The following is an 11262-nucleotide window of genomic DNA, read 5'->3' on the forward strand; positions in this document are numbered from 1 at the left end:
TTGTAGGATTATTAATTGTTAAATCAATTAATTGTGAATTGTTACACCTCTAGCTGTGACCTATGTTCGATTGGCCGTCTTGCATGTCAATCAACTGAAGTACTTTGCGCCGTGGATGATAATTGGCTAACGGCATTTAAAAAAAATATAGGTATAGCTATATATAATGTTTATTTTTGACCCTCACTACCCTACCCTCACTTCCTTTCTGATGATGACTTGTATGACACCCCTGCTTTAAAACAATCAGCAGAAAGTTGTATTGATTCAGATGTTTCTAGTCTTGCTCTTCACCCTGCCATTCCTTTCATTCTCCATTCATTCTCTACTTTGCTGGTCTTCTCTTTTTTTTTTTACCCCTTTCTGTGTCTTGTCTTTGTATATGAAATGCGCTCATACACCTGAGACAGTCAGGCTCTCAGCTGTCTGTGAATTTGGACTCTGGGGACCCATTATCAGCAGCAGCTTCAACGATTGCTCAAGGAGAAACTGATCCTTCCCAAACCCCCCATAATGACTCAAAGAATACTCTTTTGCCCTCCGATTACACTTCCCTCTCTACCACACCCGTTCCTTTGGAGCTACACATAGACGAAGATTGGTGTTCACCTCGTACATCTTTATCTGGATCCACTGTAATCATTGCATCATCTAAGAGCCAGCAGAGAGATGTTGGTGGCAAAGTCACGTCTGAGTTCTCACACGTGGAGAACACCGGTGTTTCCAGTTCTTTGAATCCTCAGACTCCAAGTGACATCCCGTCATCGCATTTAATAACTAAAGTTTCTACCAATGCTCAAAACTCTAGTCCAATTGTTTCCAATAGTCCAATCACTGATTCTAAAATTTCCTCTCCTGTTCTTATAGCCAAGAGTTCCAATCCTGAAGTAAAATCTAAAAGCCCAGTCCCTAAAGGTTTCAGTAGTCCACACACAGGCACAGTGAGTGACAGACAGGTGATGGCGCCTACTGCTGTAGAAACAAGGCCTAAGGCAGCCAGTCCAGTCACTGTTCCCCGGTTGTCCAGTCCAGTATTAAGAAGTGCATCTCCTCTGACACTTCCATCTGTCACCTCAAAGATTGCTAGTCCTGACACGACTCGTAAATCTGCAAGTCCACTGATGATATCAAAAAGTCCTGTAACTGAACTGAAAACCTCTGCTCCTGAAACAGTGCCCAGGACTTCTTCTCCGTTAGCGCTGCCAAGGCTTTCTAGTCCAGGAACGCTTCCAAAGAGTGAAGCTGTGGTTCCTAAGACTCCTGCTCTGGTCGATAGAAAAACATTTACAGATCCGGGCACCAGTAGTCCCCGAGCTTCACCAGTTTCATCCACTGCTGCACCATCAAACAAGCTGTATGCTCCTGTAAACCAAGGAGGTGATGTGCTGGATTTAACGTGGCCGTGCCGGGAGCCTCTACTGGATGATGCTTTGGAGAAGGTCCTGGCTCCAGAGTCGGCTCGCCTGACTGAATACCAGCAGTCTGCTTGGGAGGAGGACGACTTCGGCAGAGAGGAAACGCTTACCCCCATGACCGAGTCCAGCTGGATGGATGAGTGTTTTACCCCCTCCAGCTGCCCCGGGACACCAGATGCAACGCTGGATCTGCCCCTACAGCAGCCATCTGCCGTTGAACGACTTTCTGCTTCTGGTCAAGTAGGCAACCGGCTCTCCCAAAATAAGCTGCCATAAAAATAACCTAAAGACAATTTTGCACCGTGAAATATTTGGACATGTGGCCAAACACAGTAACGTCAGTGTGACTGAATCATATGAATGTTGTGGTCTAATCTCACATGTAAGCTTATTTTGGGGTAGCGTATCTGTAAATATTGAAGAAGCTCAGAAATAGTTGTGCATTAGACTGCAGAGAAATTCCTCATCCTTTGCAGTGGGGTGCATGTCAAATCATCTTGCAGTTTGGAAATCGCTTCAGGGAGAAGTTTCCCTGCAGAAAACATTTGTGGCTGATGTTGAAAGCTTTGCTGAAAGATTGCCGGCTCATGTCGCTGCTTGCCTTTTTTTTCTCCGATTCTTTAGTTTTTGTATTCACAGTCTGCATCTGTACATTCAAGTTTGACATTTCTGTGAGAGAGGGGTCTTGTCTTGACTGTAGTTTTAGTGGAAAAATTAGGTTTTTATATCACTGATGGTCTTTAATCTTTTGCTTTGCTGTGGCATGGCATTTGGAAGAGCATTTTGAAATGTGGTCTTTTTGTCTTGAGTTGTCCAGCATGGGTTGTTGCAAGTTTTTTTTTTTAAGTAACAGAAGTCTTGGGTGGCTGTGGTGCAGAGGAAGAAAGGTTGATGCTCGCCATATTGCCCACCCACACATCAAAGTGTTCTTGGGCAAGACACAGAATCTCACATTGCTCCTGGTGGTTATAGTTATTGACTACAGTTCTACATAACATTCCTGCTTTTTGAAAAACTCAATTTCATGAAACTCCCACAACATTGTTTTAGTAACACAAACATTGATGGGTTCATTCTCAGCAGATTACGGGTCACTTTAAAGTCCCTCTCAAATCACCTTTTGATTTATTGTTTGAAGCTTTCCCAGTGGCCTTTTAATTATGAATAAACCAATTTTAGCTAAAAATAAAAAAAGTGTTGTTTTCTAGGAAATAGTTTCTGCAGAGCGGCAGGAGTTTATCAGAAATTCACCTCTGAGTTGTGGGTGGGACTCTTGGAGCAGAGAAAGCCCGCCCCCACTTCCTGTCACCCATCTGTTTACAAGCTCTTCCACTAGCTTACAGCCTGTCCTATGCCTATCCTAACATCAGCAGTGCAACAAAAACTGCCGTTCAAATGAGGAAAACAAAGACCTGCATCAATCTAGTTGTCTACAAGTGGTTGCATCAGAATAGAGCAGAGCCGGGAGCTTATGGCTCGCCCAGTGTATTTTGTACATAGGAAATACAGCAGTTTTTCATCAGCTCCCGATTCACAACAATTTTAATTAAGAAATACCTGGTTGAAAGAGAAAAGGCGTTTTTGGCATGTGAGTGTTCAGATTGTTTGTTTTTTACTTGTTTTTGACTGCTGGTTCTTGAGTGTTTTGCCTCTTGAATGAGATATCTGGTATGGGACTCATCCTGCTTTAAATGCAGGCTTGGATTTTTTGTTTTTTCTTCAAAAAGTCCCACATGTCCATATCATCCACTCTCCAGCTCAAGTCAGTAATCCGCCGCACCAAGGAGACGACTAATGTGCACCCAATGTTCAGGGAGGGGTTGTTGAGGCGCAAAATGGGACCAATCATTGTGAATAAAAGCAACTCTCAAGACCGACTCATTGAGGAGCTGCAGGGAAAGCTGGGGATTGGGCGAGTGGAGCGCAGGCGCAAACAACAGCCTGACGACTGGCTGACAGAGGGCGTCATCGTTATGTCCAACCCCCAGCGAACACGCGAGGAGGGAAGTCAGCCCTCTGTGGATAAGGTAGAGGACTGTAGCAGGACCGTCCTGAACCAAGTTGGACAATAAATATTTCATTGATGGCTTCAAGTAATTACCAAACATGAAATTTTCATTGCCACAGTACATTCAAATAGTTTCTGCTTTAGTCCATCTCTTGCATCAGCTTCACTTTCTCTCATGTCTCCTCTGTTTTTGTGCTCCGTCTGTCCGTCTGTCGCTCTTTTCTCCGCTGTTTCCTTCTTCCTGCCAGATCATCATCCCTCCCGAATCACCTGCCCCCCAGAGAAAAGTCCTCCCCCAGTCACCCCCAGCACCTAAAAAGCCACCCCCAGTCAAGCAGACACCTCCGCCGTTACCTCCTCCACCTCCAACCCCACCTCCTCCCCGAGAACCCACCCCTCCGCCCCCTAAGGACCCCACTCCTCCCCCACCCAGGGATCCTACGCCTCCCCTTGCCCAGCCAACTCCATCACCTAGCCCCCCACCCAAGCCACTCACACCACCCCCACCTCCAAAGGTCCTCGTATCAGTGGCCTGTCAGACAGATTGTGACCCCGTCTTCCCACCAATGCAGGCATGGATCATCTTTCCTTATCTCTGCTCGTCTCTAAGCCTCCTCACTTCCTGTCAGCTGCCTCCCAATTTACACTTTAACTTGAACTGGCATCATAAAGTTTGCCTGCTTTGACCCTTCAGGGTCAAGGCTTCTGTCCGTGGCATGCAGGAGCAACACTTTTAAGGTTTTGAGGGCGTCTGTGGTCTCTAAAGGCTTCAGGCGATCACTGATATCAGTCCAGGTTATGAGGGGCGTTGACACTAATGCTGGAGACACTGACTCCCTTTTCTAATTCTGACCTCTGATGGCAGCAGGAGCTGGATGGGAGAATTGAGGAGCTTAGGGAAAAGCAAAGCATTAGTTCTTGTTACACTAAGTGTCCTGCCATGCAGGGGAATGTTAGGCCTGCGGTGCAACAGAAACCCAATCTGCCACCTGACAGCACGGTTACCACCACAGTTATAACTCCTGCAAACAGGTCCCACTTCTTGTTGAAGCTAAAGGCTTCTTTTTTAATGACATTTATGTTATTGGGGTTAAGTGATGAGGAGGAGGAGTACACAAGAGAAGGTTAGTATTTGTTTTTTCCAGTAAGGCCATTTGGATGAGTGAGGTTTGTCCAAAGTGTTTAAGAGAAAATATAGAGCAGAGATGCTATTTTTTTCTCCTGCAAGGAATGCAGGAGTCGTGAAGATCCAATAACCTCACCATCTGAGGAGGCTTGTGTTTATGTGCCTAGGAGCACACAATGTCAATCCCCGCTAGCCAACTTCATCACATCAGAGTCGCACCTTTCGCTTTAAAAGAAACTTTTATAGCAGGCTCACGTTGTCTCGCTGTGGTCCAGGTGATCAGAATCTTTTGTTCTAAACAACGCAAATGCCTAAATACTTAAAGTAAACCCCTCTCTTTTTCCATCAGATCCAGTCTCAAGGAAATGCCTCGTCCAACGCTCCAGCAAAACCTGCAAACAAGCTGGACAACATGCTGGGAAGCCTGCAGTCGGACCTCAACAGACTGGGAGTCCAGACGGTGGCTAAAGGTGTCTGTGGTGCCTGCAAGAAACCCATTGCTGGACAGGTAACAATGAAGAAGCCTGCAGTTTGTGACCAAGAATCCTTTGAGTCTGAAAAAAAAATGTAGCCCTGCATTCCAATACAAGAACCCACCTCAAAACTGATCAGAACAAGACAAGTTGCAAGCTGCTTTGTGGATTGGTTTGTGTTTGGTCTGTAGGCTTTTTGAACTGTTGTTTAAAAAAGAAAAAAAACTTTTTCATATTTCTATGTAGGTCTAAAACGTTTGAGAAGAACAGGATCAGAAGATTCTCAGTCTGAAGAAGGAACCTGTCTTAAAACACACACAGTTGTTTCCAGTTTTTTAGTATTTTTAAGAATCCAGAAATGGATTTAAATTCTGAATGAAGCAAAATGCATTTAACGAAATTCAAGTCCACTAAAGTTCAATTTTAGATTAAACTAACATATTCTTGTTAAGTTAAATTTTATTTGTTGTATTTTCTGAAGTAGGCTATTTAAATAAATTAGTTCAGTATTTTTCCATTAAGTTAGCTTGTTTTTACTCCTATTTTAAAACATAAAAGTGCAAAGTTTTGTTAGTATTTAAACTTAGAAGTAGGTAATGCTTCTAAGTTGTCCTGCGCTCACAAAGGTTATGCATGGTGGATTTACCTGCACCAACTGCTAACTCTTACAGGTGTTTAGTCATTTTTGGTAAGTTTTTTTGTTTTGATTTAATGCTTTTAAAATGTACATTCTGGTTTCAATGAGTTTGAACCTCGCATTATGAGTAAAAACTGAGCCTTTGCTGTAATTCATAGAACTTATTTGACCTGTTTTAACTGCTTTTAAAGCAGAAATTTTTCTCATTATTGATATAATTGAGGTAAAATAATGTCAAATCAAATTTCTTCTTGAACAGAGATCAACAAAATGCAAATAGACAGCAAAAGTGTTTCTATTTGAAGTGGATATTCTTTGTGGGGTTACCAGACTTGTGCTTTGGTTCACAGTGTTCCTTCTGCTGAGGCTCATTTCATTTTAATGCTCTGTGTGTCCCCACACCAGGTGGTGACTGCCATGGGCAGAACATGGCACCCTGAGCACTTTGTCTGCACCCACTGTCAGGAGGAGATCGGCTCCAGAAACTTCTTTGAGCGTGACGGGCAGCCGTACTGTGAGAAGGACTACCACAGCCTGTTCTCGCCACGCTGCCACTACTGCAACGGACCCATACTGGATGTCAGTCGCGCACACACACCGCCAGATAGTCCTATTTACTTATTCATAGGCATTTGGTTGACTGGAAAAAAGTCTCAGATTCACAGAAAATTGAATTTCTCTTTCAAGGAAACCTCTTTGGAAGCAAATAAAGCAACTTCTACGTGCTAATGATAATTATTAGGTTCATATTTAACTGTAATTGTTCAGAGCTGCTTCTGTCACTGCAAATATATTCTGATACTTCTATGCATATGCTGTGAACACAGCTGCTGAAGTTATTGAAGGATGTGGTGGTTTTGCACCTCCTGATGGCAAAGCTGGGAATGACCTCCACCCTGAAACAAACTGGAGTTCTGAGTTGCACAAGCGTGGCAATTTCTTTAGAAAACATGAACATGGAACATGTATGAAGTCATCCATTCCAGCTGCAGTTTGTGGGGTGAACATGCCCCATCCCGGACTCATGTGTTAATGAAGCCATATAGTTATTGTCTTTACTTAACTCCGATGAGTTTTTAAGTCATTTTTAAAGTGTTCCCAAAGGTCTTTTAATGATTTTTTATTTAAAAAAAAGCTGTGTCATTCTGCAGAATGATAGTTTATTAGAAATTGACCTCTGAGTGGTGTGCGGGAACGTAGGTGCAGAGTAAGCCTGTGCTGATATCCCATCATCCCTTTGTCCACACGCTCTCCCGCTAGTTTACAGCCCCTCACACCCCCGGCCTAACATTAGCGATGCCACAAAAATGGCAAACACTATCGAAGCTTTCAAGCTGTACAATTTTCAGCCAGATGCCAGCTCAGAAGAGGAAAACAAAGACGTCTATGGATCTATTTGTCTACAAGTGGGTGTTTAAGAATGAAACCAAGCAGGGAGCTTGTGGCCTGCCCAACTTACTTTCTACATCACAGATAAGAATAGAATAGAATAGAATAGAATAGAATAGAATAGAATAGAATAGGTCTTTAATAATCACTGAGGAAATTTAAAAATTGCAATCTGCTCACACTCATTAAACACATACACATATTAAAAACAATAAAAATAGTAAAAATAGCAATAGACTAAAAAGATTAATACTGTTAATAAAAAAAAGATTATAAATTTAAAATCAGGGGGTAAAAAAAATGAAATAAAAAATAAATTAAAACAAAAATTACAAGAAATTACTTTTAAGATGCCCTGGCAGAGAATTGTATTGCCTGATGGTACGAGGAACAAAAGATTTCTTCATTCTTTCTGTGGAGCAGCGCTGGGACAGCAGTCTGTTGCTGAATGTGCTCCTCCTGCTGGTGAAGGTCTCATGTAGGGGATGTGAGGGATTCCTCATGATGACCCTGAACCTGCTCAGAGTTTTCTGCTCTGCCACCTCCTCCGCAAGATCCAGTTTCAGTCCCACCACAGAGCTTCCCCTATTGATGATACAATGCTCTTTCAAAGAGCATTGTTTTTATCTGCTGCTGATTCACAGTTATTTAAACGAATACTCAAGAAATGTAATTTTGAGCTTAATTTCCTTTATAAATGTTCTCCACCCTCAGAAAATTGCCACAAGATGTTAAAAACACTAAAAACATGATTTTTTTTTGAGTAGTACTTTAATTGGGAGAAGACTTTTAATATTAAACAGTGTAATTGCCCTGAAATTGTGACTTTTTGCTTCCTCACAGAAAGTCGTCACTGCTTTGGACAAGACTTGGCATCCAGAGCATTTCTTTTGTGCTCAATGTGGATCTTTCTTTGGACCCGAAGGTACCATAGCATGTGCTAATTTAATCAGACTAATTCGTTTTTTTTGTGTGTGTTTTTTGATGAATGGAAGCAAATAATGACATTCTCTTTTCAGGCTTCCACGAGAAAGATGGAAAAGCTTTCTGCCGAAAGGACTACTTTGACATGTTTGCCCCTAAATGCGGCGGCTGTGCTCGTGCAATCCTTGAGAACTACATCTCTGCCCTCAACTCACTCTGGCACCCCGAATGTTTCGTCTGCAGGGTGAGTCGTCTGTTTCACGTCCTGTCTGCAGAGTGAGCGTGGGAGCCCACGGTCACTCTTTGTTCTGTTTGTGCAGGAGTGCTTCACGCCGTTCATAAACGGCAGCTTTTTCGACCACGACGGGCAGCCGTACTGCGAGTCTCATTACCACGAGCGGCGTGGCTCACTGTGCTCCGGCTGCCAAAAACCCATCACCGGCCGCTGCATCACAGCCATGGGCAAGAAGTTCCACCCCGAGCACTTTGTGTGCGCATTTTGCCTCAAACAGCTCAACAAGGGCACCTTCAAAGAGCAGAACGACAAGCCGTACTGCCACAGCTGCTTCGTTAAACTCTTCAGTTAGACCGCGTCTGCCATTTCTGCAAACGTATACCAGTCTGAATACGCCTGACCGAGGTCACCTGTGGCTTAGCGGCTTTACAGACACTTTTTTTTTTATTACATCAAGCGCGATCAAGCAGAGGTCTTTTTATCAGCAGTGATGCTGAACAGACTACTTCTGTTTTACCTTTTAGAAGAGAAATCTAAATTGAACCCAAAGATATTTCTGTTTAGACTATTTCTAGTGTGCAACAGCAAATAGAAAAAACCTTTTCCTTTTACGCATAAACAGATCGAAATAAGTAATTTATTCAACTCCCTCATCGCAGGGCCAACATGAAATCACTTATGTTGACATAGTTTGATGCAGAGGCTTGATTCCACAGACAAGTGAACGCAAACTTAGCCTGATTGGAGATAAATACGCTGTGTTTTGGTTATTGAGGATTCAGGAGGAAAAACAGTATTTTTCTAGCTTTAGGAAAAAGGTAACACAAAGGCCTACACACACACCGATTCTTTAAAAAAAACACGGTGCACACTCGAAGAGTGGATCTCTTGATGAGACCATCCTTAAGTCTATTTTATAAGCTGGTGTTGGCGAGTTATTTTTCTACAGATTTCCTATAAAACAAACTCCTACTTTGTCACTTGAGTCGAACTTGTCCACTCTTTGTGCGTCTTTCTTACACGTGGAGGTTAAACAAGTTTTTATCTTAGCGCGGAAACTTTGCTTAACAATATTGATCCACTCAGATTGACTTAAGTATATGAATATAGATACAAATATTATCCTTTTTAGTTTATAAACTGATGTTGGAGTTTACACAATTTTTTTTTTGCCAAAACTAAACTTTTAGGAAAACTGAGATTTTACTGCTGTATTTGGTTTCAGAGAATTCTATTGTATCTAAACTATTCTCCTAATTGCCAACATGTTTTACTGTTGTCACTTGTACGCATTTATAACTGCATTAACAAAATCTGAGCAGTGTAGCTTGTTAAACGTTAAAATGATAGTTGTGTATTTTATTTTGGAGCATGCAGACTTTGGATTTTTTTCAGCCCCAGCTGCCGCTACAATCAGATCCTACATCTGTATTACCTTTGAAGGGACAGAACTGTGTTTTGTCCGTTTCCACTTCTGTTTGAGCGCTCGGAGCTCATGGTGATGATATGCAAAGAGCTGGCTCTGTTAGCATGTAGCTTACTGTGACAGAGGTTTACTCTCCATTCTTTTAACACAAACGCCATCATTCATTCATAACTGTGATCCTGGCAATCAAAGAATTCACAATTTACTGCTGAAAGTGAGACGGTATTCTCTGCTGATCAGGATGTGATGGAAACTAGGACCTGATCCTAGTATAAAAAATAAGTATTCATAAACTGCATTTCGCCAATACCTGATTTTTTTTGTTATTAATGAATTAATGTTAAAGGTGAGGACTCTTTTTCTTGTGCCAAATGTCTCAATGCAATGATGTCTTACACACTGTTGAGCTCTCTGCCTTTTCTGTGATCCACTGGGAGACTTCACCTGCTTTTTGTTGCATTCTAACTCAGAACCGCACACTGTAACAGGAGGAGACGCAATCAGAGGCTTTTCTTTCCACTTATCTCACAATAAACTGCCTTACAATACTCACTTCTGCCAGGAAAACAATTTAAATAAAGATTTAAAGCTTTTTTGTTATTTTGACTGCAGATTATGTGAACTTTGCTTTGTAAACTGAGACGTACGTACTCATGTTATCTTTTACTATTCAGACGATCTCAGGAGTCATTTATTTGTGCGCCTCTGTGTGGGTGGGGTGGAAGCATCTGTGAGTTATGACTGGTAAGCGTCTAAAAATAAAATATAAAGTGTTGATTTCCTGCATGTTTTATCACTTATTTTCTATACAAACCATAAAAAAACAAATATTTCTGCAAAAATATTTCCCCCAATCACAAAACATGTACTTGAACAAGAGGTAAATGCATACCTGAGGGGAGAGAAATTGTATTAAAATTGTACAGATAAAAAAGAAGCATTTAAGTGGACTTAACATTAAAATAAAACTTGACAGTGATTTTAAGTAAATTTACTGAAGGGACCTTTCTCATCTCCCTTGAAAGAGCTTCAATCTCGATGGCATTTCCTGGTAAAATAAAGGTTGAATAATAAATAAGTCTTTTAAGACCCACCCTGATGAAAATAGTTTTTTTTTATATAACATGTTCTTGTAGCATATTTCTCATGATGGACACATACAAAATGTAAGCTTAAAATGGCCTGAGTAAGTTGTTTCTTGTCTGTAGCAGATGAAAAGAAGCAGTTGGAAAAAGCTTACAGTAGTGATGCAGAAGCTGCAATGGCCGACTACTAGCTCCCATTCTGATGCATCCCCTTGCAGACAAAATCCATGAACTTCATTGTTCTCGTTTTAGCTGGCACCTGACCTAAAACTGGACAGCTGGATAGCTCCAACAATGCTCGCCATTTTGTTATTAGGTTGGGGGTGTACAGAGCTGTAAGATTGTGGGAGAGCGTGTAAACAAAGGGATGTTGGGAAGTAGAGGTGGACTTACTCTGCACCAACGGTCCCGCCCACAACTCTGTAGCAAATCTCTAATGAACTGCCGCCCGTCTGCAGAAACTATGTAGTAGAAAACCACACAGGTTCTTTTTTATTTTGGCTAAAAACACAGTATAATAATTAAAAGAGTACTGAGACTTTGA

At 41.8% G+C, this 11262-nt stretch overlaps 1 protein-coding gene across 8 annotated transcripts in view; it reads left to right on the plus strand.

Moving 5' to 3' along the window:
* pxna (paxillin a) overlaps positions 1-10419 on the plus strand; it is a 32995-nt gene extending 22576 nt beyond the window's left edge. For 4 of the 8 annotated variants that reach the window (XM_011475163.4, XM_078947459.1, XM_011475164.4 and 1 more), the window contains exons 7-14: positions 411-1655; positions 3173-3442; positions 3672-3995; positions 4899-5057; positions 6065-6238; positions 7892-7973; positions 8068-8216; positions 8293-10419. In XM_011475163.4, the coding sequence (XP_011473465.1) occupies positions 411-1655; positions 3173-3442; positions 3672-3995; positions 4899-5057; positions 6065-6238; positions 7892-7973; positions 8068-8216; positions 8293-8559 (2670 nt within the window). In that variant the 3' untranslated portion in view covers positions 8560-10419. The remainder of the gene's footprint in view (positions 1-410; positions 1656-3172; positions 3443-3671; positions 3996-4898; positions 5058-6064; positions 6239-7891; positions 7974-8067; positions 8217-8292) is intronic. The other 4 variants (XM_004068885.5, XM_078947462.1, XM_078947460.1 and 1 more) reach the window with 1 other exon arrangement.
* The last annotated feature ends 843 nt before the right edge of the window (positions 10420-11262 follow it).

This window comes from Oryzias latipes, chromosome 5, assembly GCF_053564925.1.
Source record: "Oryzias latipes strain Hd-rR chromosome 5, Olatipes_Hd-rR_3.1".
Taxonomy (NCBI): Eukaryota; Metazoa; Chordata; class Actinopteri; order Beloniformes; family Adrianichthyidae; genus Oryzias; species Oryzias latipes.